The 15,132-nt window shown below is 42.2% G+C and overlaps 1 protein-coding gene across 5 annotated transcripts in view; it reads right to left on the bottom strand.

Annotated features, from left to right (window-relative positions):
* Lcor (ligand dependent nuclear receptor corepressor) overlaps window positions 1–14,082 on the bottom strand; it is a 129,826-nt gene extending 115,744 nt beyond the window's left edge. For 3 of the 5 annotated variants that reach the window (XM_036169315.1, XM_036169329.1, XM_036169341.1), the window contains exons 1-2: window positions 13,513–13,672; window positions 13,218–13,291 (exon numbers count right to left, since the gene is read on the bottom strand). In XM_036169315.1, the coding sequence (XP_036025208.1) occupies window positions 13,218–13,291; window positions 13,513–13,589 (151 nt within the window). In that variant the 5' untranslated portion in view covers window positions 13,590–13,672. Of the gene's footprint in view, window positions 1–12,858; window positions 13,194–13,217; window positions 13,292–13,512; window positions 13,673–14,033 lie in introns of those variants that run through there. The other 2 variants (XM_036169335.1, XM_036169320.1) reach the window with 2 other exon arrangements.
* Between the last annotated feature and the right edge of the window lie 1,050 nt (window positions 14,083–15,132).

The following is a 15,132-nucleotide window of genomic DNA, read 5'->3' as shown; positions in this document are numbered from 1 at the left end:
GTAAAAACATTTATATTCCTCTCATTTTTTATTTGAAATGAAAACAAGGGTTTTTTATGATGAAAATGTCTCCCTATTACCTTCATCATATGTGCATGCTTATGAAGCAGTACTGTATCAAGATCAATGTCCTATTATTAGAACAGGGTATTATTTTCAAACATTTGCCACATCTTTCAGGACACAGCAGCACATGCCCTATTTCCAGAACTTGGGAGGCAGAAGCAGACGGACCTCTGTGAATTCAAAGCCAGTCTAGTATACATGAGTTCCAGGCCAGCCAAGGCTACACAGTGAGATCCTTTTTCTTTTCTTTACTTTTTAAAAAAGATTATAATTTAATTACAACACTTCTCCTTTCCCCTTCCTCCCTCCAACTCCTCCCATATACCCTTTTCATCAAGAACCTGCGTAAAAAACAAAGTTGTAAAATCTTTCCTGTCCCTTCTCAGGGATGTCCTCAGTCAGGTTTACCCTGTTTGCTCCTCCAACCTTATCCCTGTCACCTTCAAGTGTCTGGGAAGGATATGAAAAGGTGAGGTACCTCCACAGTTACTCTGGCACCTTCGTTGAAGACCCCAGTGCTGTCAACTAAGCTGGTTCACACACTTACCAAACTTAAGGCCTGCCATCAGTACCACCTGGACCTCTTTTGTCTTCTTTCTCTTATGCTCAAACCTTGCTTGATGGTGAATGGAATGACTGGCCTAGCAACCCATGAAGGAAAATTAAGCCAATGGACACATTCAGCTCAGAAGCCTGTTAACTCTGAGTATAATTTAAATAAATGAATGAATGAATGAATGAATAAATAAATCTTTTTTAAGTCAAGAGAAAGACAAATAGAATTCCAGCTACTAAAGAGAAAGTAACAAGGCATTTTTCTATTTCAGGCCACAGAATAACAGAGTAATCCTTCCTATACAGGTTATGGAAATATTATAGAAAAAGAAACCAGAATTACTTAAGTAACAAAAACAGATATGTAATTAGGAAAGAGAAACAAAGAACATAGAAACGTAAATTCCAGTCCCAGCCCTAGCACTCTTCAAGATTATTATGAAATATAGTTAAATTTTTAAATCTCTTCAGCCTTACTTCCCTATCATCCTTTAACCATAAACAAAATCCTTTCTCTTTAATCCTATTCTGCACCTGTAAAAATGGTGTTAAAATCAAAAGGGTCTATCTAGCACAGTATATGCTAGCTTTTAAGAAACATCACTAGCCAGATATGTTGGTACACAATTTGCCTTTAATCCTAGCACTTGGGAAGCAGAGGCAGGCAGATCTATCTCTGTGACTTCAAGGCCTGTCTGGTCTATAGCCAGGACAGCCAAGGCTTCATAGTGAAACCATGTCTCCAAAATGAAAAAAAGAAAAAGAAAAAAAAAAAAAGGAAGGAAGAAAGGTAGGTAAAGAAAAGACTTGTCTTCTCCATACTCAAGTAATATTCCCCATGTCCATCTTTTTCCTTCTCTGGCTTTTTGAGACAGGACCCTGCTATGTAGACCAGGCTAGCCTAGAACTCTCAATCTTTCTGCCTCCACCTCTGGAGTACTGGGGTTACAGGTGTATACTATCCCACCTGGCATCATAAATTTAAATTTATTCACCAGCCACACATAGTGTTTAACCATGTAACCCCAGTACCTGGGAAGTAGAGGCAGGAGGATACGAAGTTCAACCAGCCTACAAAATGAGTATGAGATCAATTTGTTCTACATAAAACCCTGTCTCAAATTTTTTTGACTTGTTATCAATAAGGAAAGGAAGATGAGAAGAAGTTGATGGTATCTTACAACAGACTGTAAAAAACATTAATTATCTAGTGTTTTATATATACACATATGTACATACATATATGTACACACACACACATATATATCTATATATATATACACACACACACACAATATCAAATATGGTGTCTAAGACTTGCTTCAAAATAATTCAGTGGGGTTGAAACATGAATGGCCATTACTGGACTAGAGAGCTGGCTCAGTGGTTAGGAGCACCTGCTTCTCTTACAGAGACTCAGGTTTGGTTCCCACACCTACACATGGCTCAAAAATTTCTGTAAACTCCAATTCATGGGACTCAATGCCCTCTTCTGACCTCCATGGACACCAGACACACTCAATGGTACACACACATGCATGAGCGCAAAACACTCAGACATATAAAAATAATATATTCAGCTGTGGACCCTGAATGCTACACTACTGATTAGCCAGGCAAGACATGTCTACTAGTGCAATAATGCCAAGTCTGCTACGAAGGTAACCAATTGCTTTCCGATTGTATTTGAGGCCCCCTCCACAGAAGGAAATGTAAACCTGGTCAAAACCCATGGCCGGGCAGGCCGAAGGATCTAATAGGGAAGCCACTATTGCTGTTTTGCTAAATGGACATACTGTGCCCATCAAATTGCCCTCAAGTATTTATGTTTACACTCATAAACTAGTGATGCTGTCAGCCCTGGCCTAAAAAGCTGCTTTTTGCAGTAGGTCACTGGTAGTTACTGAAGAGACTCACAAATGGTTGAGTGCTGAGAGTAGCAGCTGATGAATGCTCAGGCCTAAACGAGACATCTATAGCACCCCTTCCAAGGCTCAGAGAACATCACCCAAGAAGCAAAAGAAAGGAATGTAAGAACCAATGAAGAAGCCTAGTTTTGTGGAACTGTCTTCAGGGTATGAAATAGTTAACTGTGCTCTTGAACTGACAGCAGATGTGATCACCTGATAAGACACAGAAAATGGGACTTACTTAAGTGTTGCAGAATATTTGTTTAACTATGCAAAGATGTTGCACTTGTTTATGTTACAGAATATTGAACTATGTAAGTATGTGTTGCAGTTGTTTAATTATGTAAAGATGTGTTGCTGTTTTACCTTGCCTGCCTAAGTCACTTGACTGGTCTAATAAAAAGATGAACGGCCAATAGAGATGGAGGAGGTATAGGCAGGACTTCCCAGTGGGGAGAGTAAGGAGGAGGAGGAATTTAGGCTGGGGGAAGAAAGAAAAGAGTTGCCAGGGGACAGCCAGACACAGAGGAAGCAGGGAAGTAGGACACACAGAATGAGAGGTAAAAAGCCCCACGGCAAAGCACAGATAATAGAAACAGGTTAAATTAAGTTAAAAGAGCGAGTGGGACAAACCTAAGCTAAGGTCAAGCATTCATCATTTATATAAGTCTCTATGTCTTTATTTAGGAGCTAGTTGGCAGCCTAAAGAAAACTCCACCTACATATAGGCATCCCGTGACAACGTCAGAAGGGCTCACAGGGCCTGGCCCTCCTGTGGGTCTACAGCAGTTAACCGGCTGTCAGAAGAGGGAGGAACATTTTCTTCAGGGGTATAGCCACTGTAGGTCGCCCACCTTCCTAAAACAACTCTAAACTCATTGGATGGAAACAAAACAAAACAAACAAAGCAAATCATAGAAGAACTAGCTGGGGAGAGAGAGGGGATCAGCAGGAATGCCAGGGGGAATGAGAGGGTAATGAGGAGTAAATAGGTTATGAGAAGTAAATATGTTAGATTATATGCACATATACATACATGAAAATGTCAGGCTGGGCAGTGGTGGCACACAGCTTTAATCCCAGCACTTGGGAAACAGAGGCAGGTGGATCTCTGAGTTTGAGGCCAGCCTGGTCTACAGAGTTCCAGGACAGCAGGGCTACACAGAGAAACCCTGTCTTGAAACCCTCTCCACAGAGAGAGAGAGAGAGAGAAGGAAAAAGAGGAAGAAAGAGAAAGAGAAAAGGAAAGAGAGGAAGAAAGAGAAAGAGAGAAAGATAAAGAAAGAACAAGAGAAAGAAGGAAGGAAGGAAGGAAGGAAGGAAGGAAGGAAGGAAGGAAGGAAGGAAGGAAATGTCAGAATGAATATGCATGATCAATATATGTTACTAACAACCTGCTTTAGGACCAGCCAGATGGTTCAGCAGATAAAGTCACTTGCCAAGCAAGTCTGGCACCCTGAGTTCAATCTCTAGAACCCATGTAAAGGTTGAAAGAGAACCAACTCCACCAAGTTGTCCTCTGACCACCACAGAAATACCATGACAAGCATGCCCTCCCATGATGCAATAAAAGTATTTTTAAATTAATTTTTATTTTTATGTATATGGTTGTTTTGCCTGCATGTATGGCTGTGCATATGCATCATCTTTAAGGAAAAAAACAATAAAAAATACCAGATGTGCACGTCTGTGACCAAAGCACTGGCACAGTGAAGGCAGCAGTAGACCATGAGTACAAGGCCACCCTGGGCTACATAGCAAAATCTTGCCTCAAAAATGCAAATGAATCAATTAGGTTCAAACAGCAATTAAAACAAGTTACCTAAAAAGAATACTTCAAGAAGAGTTTGGTTCTGTTTTACTTATATCTAAGATACCAGATTAAATTCAGATAATTCTAACATTAAACCAGCAGTCAGGTGTGGTGGCCCCTTCTTGTTACAGGAAGCAGGAGAGGCAGGAGGATTAAGTCAAGGTAAGCATGGGCTACACACTGAGCTCCAGGTCAAGCCTATGCTATATAGTGAGGCTGTTTCAAAAAACCAGAAAGAAGCCAGCCATGGTGGCACATGCCTTTAATTCCAGTACTCAGGAGGCAGAGGCAGGTGGATCTCTGTGAGTTCGAGGCCAGCCTGATCTACATAGGAGTTCCAGGACAGGCTCCAACTACACAAAGAAACCTTGTCTCAAAAAACCAAACAAATAAACACAGCCAAAAGAAAAGTATACAATTGTTTCCACAGATATAAGGCAAGTATATATACTAAGCTAAGTTAAAGTTGATGCTACAGTAAGATATATTACTAAATGTTTTCTAACTAATCAATTAAAAATAGTTTTCATTTTTTTTAATTATCTTTTGGGGAGAGGGTTGTATGAGCTTTATATGCCCCACATGCTTGTAGGATCTGACTACAGAAGAGAGCATTGAATCGTCTAGAATTGGAGTTAAAAACAATTGTGAGCTGCATGTGGATGCTGGGAACTGAACCTGGGTCCTCTGTAAGCGCAGCCAGTGCTCTACATTTATTTATTTGGTGTGTTTTTTGTTTGTTTGTTTGTTTGAGACAGGTCTCACTACACAGTCCTGGTCTTCTGTAAGAGCAGCCAGCGCTCTATATTTATTTATTTGGTTAGTTGTTTTTTGAGGCTAGGTCTCACTATGTAGCCCTAGATGGTCTGGATCTCAATATACAGACCAGGATGGAACTCACAAAGATCTGCCTGTCTCTGCCTCCAGAGTACTGGGACTAAAACATTGTATACCATCACAACTAGCCAGCTAGTGCTCTTAACCCCTGAGCTCTCTCTCCAGCCTCATAATGAACCATTAAAAAAAAGAGAGATTTGGGCTGGAGAGATGGCTCAGAGGTTAAGAGCATCGACTGCTCTTCCAGAGGTCCCGAGTTCAATTCCTAGCAACCACATGGTGGCTCACAACCATCTGTAATGAGATCTGGTGCCCTCTTCTGTATACATAATAAATAAATAAATCTTTAAAAGAAAGGGGGGGGTTGGGGGATTTAGCTCAGTGGTAGAGCACTTGCCTAGCAAGCACAAGGCCCTGGGTTCGATCCTTAGCTCCAAAAATAAAAAATAAAAAAAAGAGATTTACTTACTTTTATGCATATGAGAGTGGCCTCATGACCTGGTGACCTTGAAAGTCAGAAGAAGGACATCAGATCCCCTGGAACTAGAGTTACAAATGGCTGTGAGCCACCATGTGGGTGCTGGGAACCAACCCCAGGCCCTCTAAAAGAGCAACAAGTGCTCTTAACCACATCACTGAACCACCTTCCCAGCAGCTAACAAATTATTTTTTAATATTTACCTTTACCTTCTAACATTTCCAAATAAAAACAATGAAATAGATGTAAGTTTTGTAAAAAGTATAAAATGTCCATGGTCTGGCACACACCTTTACCCTGGCACTTGGGAGGCAAAGACAAGCAAATCTCTGAAAGTTCAAGGCCAGCCTGGACTATATAGTGAGCCCCTATCTCAAAAAAGCAAAACACCAAAAAGAAAAATGTGTTTCTGTAGACAGAGAATGGTGGTTGGTAACAATGGGTTTTCTGATACCTTTTCATGTCTCTGTTAAATTTTAAGCAGTTAATATGTTTACCTGCTTCATTCTACTTATCAAAGATCTGAGACAACCTAGTTTGTAAATTATCTTCAATTTCTGTATAGTTCAGGAGCTGTAAGACAGGCTACTCTGCTGCTATACTAGTTATACTATGACAGTTTCAGTACAATTATAAGGTAAAACTGCAACTTTTTTCTCTTTAACATGAAATGACAATTGTATTGTTAATTTCTGGTCTCCCATTACCAAAATTTAAAATTATAACCGCTGGTTATATCGATTTCTTTTAGCAATCCCTTTTTGACACATCTGCTCCTACAATTAAAAAATGCACATTACACAAAACTGGATCCTTCTGTTACTCTGAATTTAAGAATGTATAAAACAATTTCATTCACAAATTCGTAAGAAACACTTAAAAATAATACTGGTTTTATGCCTGTAATTTCACTGGCTTCTATTTCAGAAAAAGAGATTGAGCTACTCAAGTAATGCTCTTCAAAAAAAAAAACGGAGTGTAAAAGAAAGGAAACAAAAATAAGACAGAAATCATTAGAAGCTGTCAATCACTACTGTCTTGATTTCCCAACTTGCCCCTCACAATCCATTAAGAAATGATCTGGATTGTTTAATTTTGCTGTATACCTTATCCAATGGTCAACTTCATCTTTAAGGCCTTACTACAAGCTGAACATGAGGGTTCACTACTGCAATCTCAGAACTCCAGAGGGTAAGACAGTAAAGAAAGACTGCTAGATCAAAAACTCACTACATACACAATGAGACCCTGTCTCAAAAAATTAACAAACAAAACAAAACCACAACATCATTTCCCCTGGCACTTTGTAGCACTTCAAACCTACCTAACTAAAACATCAGAGGAACTGGGAGCTGACAAGATGGCTCTTTCAAAGAGTTCGATTCCAAGTACCCACATGGTGCCCTCTTCTGCCTCCCACGGGTATTGTATACACATGATGCAGAACATACATGCAGGTAAAACACCTACACCCATACAATACAGGTAAATATTTTTTTAACAAGAGAAACTATGAGTTAAAACAAAATTTAAAATCCTTTAAGAATAATTTAGCAGGAAACAAAATAATCATAATTTTCCAGAAACTATTTAGCTTGTAAGGGTTCTAGTTTGATAAAATGAAAATAAAAACATAATCTTAAAATTTTAAAGCATAAGCCAGGCATAGTAGTACAAATCTTTAATCCTTATACTAGGGAAGTAGGCAGAAGTTGGATCTCTTTGGGATCCAGGCCAGCCAGAGCTATATAGTGAAATCCTACGTCAAAAGGGATATATATATATAAATTTCTCAATATTCAAACTCAAATTGAACACAGCTAGATAAAATTCTATAACAGCACTTTACTAAATCCAAAAAAACCTAGTTTTGAGTAAAGAGGCATATCATATCATCTGTGATATGTTTATTCCTTTAAAAAGCAGGAATTCAGCCAGGCGGTGGTGGCACACGCCTGTAATCCCAGCACTCGGGAGGCAGAGGCAGGTGGAGCTCTGTGAGTTTGAGGCCAGCCTGGTCTACAAAGCAAGTTCCAGGACAGGCGCAAAGCTACACAGAGAAACCCTGTCTCGAAAAACCAAAAAAAAAAAAAAAAAAAAAGGCAGCAGGAATTTAGGGCTGGAGAGATGGTACAACTATAAAGAGGCTCTTCCAGAGGACCAGAGTTTATTCCCAGCACCCACGGGGCAGCTCACAACCATCTGTAACTCAACTTCTAGGGGATCTGACATCTCACATAGAGAAATTTGCAAACAAAATACCAATGCACATAAAATAAAAATAAATAAATCATTTTTCAAAAGTAGAAATTTAGGGTTTGGGGATTTAGCTCAGAGGGCTTGCCTAGCAAGTGCAAGGCCCTGGGTTCGATCCTCAGCTCAAAAAAAAAAAAAAAATTAGTAGAAATTTAGAAGATTCAGATAGCAAGATATATCTGTATGTTATACAATGCCTTAAACTAACTAACCCCTTTACTGATTCCTATAGGAAAAAAGCAATTCTTTATTGAAATCTTTCATCTCACTCTGCTTATTCCATTGCCCATATATTCATTATTCCTCTCTCAAGATGTGCTGCGGTTTAGCCCTCACTACAATACATCTATCTACATGCTAACCTATAATTCTGAGAAAAAAATTGCTTCTAAGACATATATACTGACATGGGTATAGTATCAGAATATATAAAGAACTCTTACAATTCAACAGTAATAACCAAACTGCAAAGGGGATAATAGATGTAAACAAACATTTTTCCAAAGACAGAAAAATGGCTCATAAACACAACAAAGGATATCTAAAATCAGTCATTAACTCAAAGCAAAAACAAAACAAAACAAAACCATAATGGCATACCAATTCATACTCACTAAGCCATTATTTAAAAAAAAAAAAAAAAAAAAAAAAAGAAAAAAGATAAAAATGTTGCCATGCACTTAGAAAAATATTGGTACATTTAAACAATGATGGTAGGAATGTAAAATGTCCCCAAACACTTTGGAAAATGGTAAACTCAGAAAGTTAAAACATAGTCATCACATGAGCCATCAATTCCATCATATATATATGTTCAAGAAAACCAAAAATGCATATCCACACAAAAACTTGTACACAAATTCTCATAGTATCATTACTGTAATAATAAAAAAAAAGAAACATGCTAAATGCCCACCAATTGATGCATTTACACAGAAAACGTGGACTGTCCATATAATGTAATATTACTATTTAGCTATAAAAAGAATACAACAGTGGATGCATGTTTCAGCCTCGATGAAACTTAAGAACATTATGCTATATGAAAAATATCAGATATAAAGGGCCACAGAGTACATGATTTCATCTGTAAGAAACATAACTAGACAAACCCACAGAAACAGAAAGCAGATTAGAAGTGCCCAGAGCTAAGTCACAGAAGAGCTGGGATGACTGCCTATGAGCAAGGGGTTTCTTTTATGGAGATGAAAATGACATAATGAAAATGTCATTAATGATGACATGTACACACCTTTGTGAATTAGAAAGCAGAAACTTTACGTTTCAAAAAGGTAAATTCTGTCAGGCATGGTAGTATACACCAGTAAACCTAGATCTCTAGAGATAGAGACAGGAAGATTAGGACTTCCAGGCCAGTATTGGCTACAAAGTAAGTTTGAGACCAGCCTAGACTATATAAAATCCTGCCTCAAAAAAATTTTTTTATTACATGTGAATTCTATTTCAATTTAAAATTTTAGGATTTGGACTTGGGATACCTTCCTATACACAAGAAACAGTCAACAAAATGAAAATGAGCTAACAGTTTATAATGGAATTATGCTCAAAGCAATGTGCAAGTACACAGAACAGTTTTTTTAAAAAGAGGGAGGGAGAGGATTACTTACAGACAAATTAAAAGATAGTATGTAGAGGAATGATGTTAAGTGTTTAACTTGAAAGTAAATAGTCTGGTATGGTAGCACACACCTGTAATCACAGCACTTAGAAAATGGAAGCATGAAAATCAGATATTTAAGGTTAGCCTTGGCTATAAAATAAGTTTGAACCAGCTGAGGTTACATGAGAACCTGTCTCAGAACAAAAATAACAGCTTTGGGGCTTGGTGTAGCCAATCATGCCTTTAATCCCAGTACCTGCCAGTCAGAGGCAGGTGGATCTCTATGAGTTTGAGGCCAGCCTGGTCTACAAAGTAAGACAAAGTAAGTTTCAGGACAGTCAAACCGATATAGTGAAACCCTATCTCAAAACAAAACAAAAAAGACTGGGTCTCACTATGTAAACCAGACAGACTGGCCTCAATCAGAGATATCCATTTGACCACCTCTGCCTTCCAAGTGCTGAGATTAAAAGGTATATACCACCAGCACAGCCAGCTAAATTCCACTTAACATTTAAAAATTCCTTCACAAACGTATGTCCCCTCCAATTATCATGGATTGCAGTTTAAATTGTCAACTTGTTCTTTCCCGTGTTGCTCATGTTTCTCAGAAATACAATACCATTTCCACATAGATCAAAATGAAGCTAAGAATGTCACCTTCATGAAGCCCTTCTACCAAGACATTTCTTTCACTTCTAGAATACCCCATACACCACTTATCTGTACCATTATACAACAAATTTTGACTCATCCAATAAACTGTATATACTTTCTGTAAGAACTAAAAGTTCTAATAAGACCCAATTTTTGTAAGCTAACTTAAATTAAAAAACAAAACCCCCAAAACAAACAAACAAAAAACTGAAATTTAGAGCAGTCACCTCAAATTTTTTGTACACAATGCTTTTTCTTTTTTAAAAGGCAGTTTGCTTAATAAATTTTTAAGTGAATTAATCACTTAGCTGTACCTTTCATTCCTAGTAATAGCACTAAACTAGAGCTCGATCTGTAGTCTAGGCTGGCCTTGAACTCTCAGAGATCTGCCTGCCTCGCCTCCTGAGTGCAGGGATTAAAGGTGTGCACATCCAACATCCAGCCAAAATAATCAATTCTTACTATTAGAAAATGCAATGCCATCCTGTGTAAATCACTAAGGTTAAAAACAGGCATTATCAAATACTTCTAGAATTGTTGTAGTTATAAACACATTTGACAGAATCAGTTACTTAAAACACTTTTTTATGAGTCAAAGAGACTTATCCTGTCCTTTTTTAGCCAAACTAGATCCTCAGCTAAAATCATACCTTTTCCCACACTAGAGAGAACTTGAGACTACAGTAAGGTTAAGAGGCAGCCAAGCACTATGCAGCATCACTCAGACAGAGACCAGTCCGGCCTGGAACCTGGATGGACCCCCTCAACAGCCACCAAAGTAAACAAACACCCATGCCTGAAATAACTGTCTGAATCCAGAATAGGTTCTGTTCCAATTCAAAGTGCCCAACAGCTGGGATTTCAGGTTTTCAGATTATGGATGCACATTCAGTAGAATCCTTGCAAACATTCCAAAATCTGAAAAACAGAAATTTCAACCACTTCTGACCTCAACAAGCACTTTGAAGAGCTACTCAATCTGTAATAACTCTCTGATTCAATAAAACTTCTTGTAACACGTGTTTTCCAGACACCACTGACATCTTACTCCCTCCTTGCCAAAAACAGTAAAGAGGAAAATTAAATTCTGGAAATGACTGAAACTTCATTTTTAACCCAAAGATTGCTATAAATTAAGTTTCACTTAGAAACCAACACCACTAAAATACTAAGACAATCAACCAAGAGAATAAGATGTAAGATTAACTGTGCAGAACCAAACCTACTAAGATAAGAGGAATTACTATATCTGACAGTCAACAGTACAGCTTCTTGGGACTATATACAGGCTGCTGCCAGCCATTTAAATACAAATTTCATACCACCACTTAAAAACGCTCCCCTTGGAGAACAGAATTACACATAACAAAAAAGAAAATATGATGCCCAAATGACTTGAGCTGAGTAACTACGGACTATTAGTATTTAAAACATCATCTGTGCTGTGGACTGGAGAGCTCCTGAACTTCACCTAAAAAGTGGCAATTTGAAGTTCCATGTACAAGCTGAGAAAACTGACCAAGTCAAAACATTCTCCAAAGAACTGATCTGATTTTGATACTCAAGCGAGGTGTTTACAGGAGGATTTTATTAGGCACAAAACAAAATTCTGTCCAGAAGCAGTTATCAACCACTAATGAAATTACTGATAAGAAAGGGGAGTTAATCGGAACACAAGGATTTTAAATCGAACAGCATAGGAAAACTCACCGAAATAATTTAAACGAAAGCTGTATCAACACAAGAAATCTACAGGGTTGCATTTCTCAGTTCCATAGTCTTTTAAACACTTTAGCCCTCCAGAACATAATCAATCACTAAGAGTGAAACTGCACTACAAAATTTAAAGATCCTTCTAAGTAATTTCAGTCTTTTTATATTAACTAAGAATTCTGAAAACGCCTCAATTCGATGTTTCTCCAAACCTGCCACGTGCACTTTCACATGAAGATGACAAATAGCATGATTCCGGAGTGCTTGAGCCCATGTCACACTGTAGCAAATGTGTGACAGGTCGTGAAAAATAAAACAAGCAGAAGCAGAACCGAGGAGCAAAGGCTAGCTGGAGCCAAGAAGCCTGTTTCCTGGAGGGCAGAGCAGGGCTTGGACTGGCAAGAGGGAAATTTTAACCTGTATTCACAAGGTAAATCACACACACCACAAAAAAAAAAAAAACAAAAACAAAAAAAAAACCAAACAACCCTGCTCAGATCTTTATTATTTACCCAAGTGTACATTTTTTTTAAAATGTACGTTTAACCTTTGGACAATCAAAGTGGTATCCTAAGATACCTTCCCGCATTGTTGCCTGCTAATTACATTTGATGTTAAGTCCTTAAAAAATTCACATTACACATTTTCACAATCAAATACTACAAGAATGGCAGTGTTTATTTTCTCTAAGTAAAGGTTGCCTTATTTTTCACTTGTTTAAAGTTTTAGTTTTGCTTTTTCATCTATTATAGAAAACATCCCTTGTGGGACATTGTAAAGGGCAGACCCTCCTGTCAAGCCAGAAGGCTCAAACACAAAGACTGAGCTAACCAAGTGCTGTAATTCTTCCAAATTGAGCCTCTTCCACACCCCCTCCACCCTTCCCCCCAACAGATATGTCTATTAAATCAGTGTCTGTTCTCCCCCGCGCACAACAAAGAGAACTTCTCACCGCATGAAATTGCCGCTGAATGGACACCAGAAAGCAGGATTTGCATAATTCCTTCCAACGAAACCCCGTCGGGAAGGAGGGGACCAGGGGCCCAAGCGGACGGACAGAATCTCCCAGGTTCTGCTGAGGAAGATCTGATTCCCAAGAACATGCCCCACCGAGATGGGGGGCCGAAATTCCGGGCCTCCCCGAGGACTGGGCGTGGGGGACAGAGGACGACGAGAGGGCATTTCCCCACACATCGGCAGCACCGAAGCAGAGACGGGGAAATAACAATGCTGGGGACATCAGAGTCAAACACAAGAACGGACAGAGGCTAGGGGGCGGCGGGTGGAGCAGACACCACACGGGCCACTTACTTTTTGGAGGGGGGTTAAATATATGAGTTAAGCCCTTATGGTCCCGCCGGCCGCCGCACAGAGAGAAACGGGACCTTGGGAGAGAAACACAGACAAAACACACAGTGTGAGAGGTGCAGCCCCGCCGCCCGGCCCCTCCCGGGCACCCCGGTCCACGCACGCTCCCTCCCCACCCCCCCGGCCGGGGAAGCGCGCCGGCTGCCCGTGCTCAGGCCAGGGGCCGAGGACGACCCCCGCCCGGCTCCCGCCCCCGGCTCCCGCCCCGCGCGCACGTCAAACACAAATCCGCACACACCGACCCGTGCGTCGAGGACTAACTCCCCGGCCGCCGCTGCCAGCAGAGGAAGTGCAGCCGCTGCCCCCCGCGGCCATGACACCCCACTTGGCTCGCTCAGGCGGACGCGGGGCCTGTGACAGCTCCGGCTCCCTCCGCCCCCATCTCCACCTCACGCCTCGCACACGCCCGAGCGCCGCCGCGCGTGCCCGCGGGCACGGGGGCGCGCCGCCGGCGTGGGGGAGGGGCGCGGGACGAGGGCAGGTGGGGGCGACCCCGCGCGTCCCGGCGCGCTGGCGGCGGCGGCGGCCCGGGCGTCCACAATGCGCCGGCAGAGCAGAAGCCGCGCGTCCGAGCCCGCCCCGCGAGCCGAGGGGAGGGGCGCCGCGGCCGCGCGCTCGCGCTCCGGGGGGGGGGGGAGGGGGCCGAGCCCGGGAGGGCGCGCGGGGCCGGAGCGCGGCGGCCGCTGCCCCGTCCCCTCCCACGCAAGGGCGGCCGGCGGCCGACGGCCGGGCGGCTCGGGCACCGGTGGAGAGCCTCACCTACACAGTGGATGAGCTTGTGGCGCCACGAGTCCAGTTCTTGCCGAAAGCCGCGTCTCTCAACGGAGCATTGCTGCCGCCTACACACCCTCGCCATCTTCTGCCGCCCGCCCGGCCCTGCCTCCGCCGCGGCCCCGCGCACGCCCAGCCGCGTCGCCCCGGGGCCGCGCACGCACCCGTGGCCTGGGCGTCGCGCCTCCCGCCGGGGGCGGCGCGGGGGCAAGGCCGCCCTCACCTCCCCGTGGCCCCGCGGCGGCCCCGGGTGGCCCGCTCCTCCTCCTCCCGCCCGCCCGCCCGGCGTCCCCGCGCACCGGCTCAGCGTCTCACGCCCCGGCACGGCACCTTCCCACGCCGGCGTCCCGTCTCCGCGCCGCCCTCGCTCTCCTGCAAGGCCACGGCTGCCCCGGCCGTCCCCGGGGCTTCTGGTTTTTAAACTCGTCCCATCTATCACTTCCAACCTGGCTATCGCCCGACACCAACTGTTGCAAGTTCCGCACCACGGCTTCTCTCAACTTCTCGGGCGAAACTGCCCCTCCCGGGAGCCCCGTGCAGGAGCAGAAATAGGAATAAATGCCCGGATGCCCCTGGAGGCACTGAGCCCCGAGGTTTTCAAAGGTGAAGTGTGCAATTTGGTTTTAAGTTATCAGAATACTTCGCCGGTATTCTAGTAAGCCCAATTTAAAAAAGAAGCGTTGTAAGTCAAATAAAAAGCCTACGGGGTCTCTTTTAGCAAGACTGATCATAGCTGAAAGTCTTCAGAGGGTTGAGGAGAATTGTGCTAATAGAGAAAGGATTTCAAACGACAGTTTAAGAATATGTTGGAAAATACCCTCAGATCCGTAGTTCAGGAAACATTTCTATTAGGGTTTCCAGGTGCCTTCTGGGAAAATTAAACCACCTTGCACAGGGAGCTACGTGTTCCGTTTAAACATAACACTATTAATTACTTGATTTTTGAAAGAGAGAGGAACGACAAAGAAGGAAGTAGGAAAAGAAAAAACGGAAATAACTCTACCCAATACGTCTAGTTCTCTAAGACTCTGGCCCCTTTCCCACCCTTAGGGTTTAAGGACAGTACATTCCTTCTAAATATTAAATT

Source organism: Onychomys torridus, chromosome 1, assembly GCF_903995425.1.
Source record: "Onychomys torridus chromosome 1, mOncTor1.1, whole genome shotgun sequence".
In the NCBI taxonomy this organism is placed as follows: domain Eukaryota; kingdom Metazoa; phylum Chordata; class Mammalia; order Rodentia; family Cricetidae; genus Onychomys; species Onychomys torridus.
This window is presented reverse-complemented; position numbering and strand designations above follow the sequence as displayed.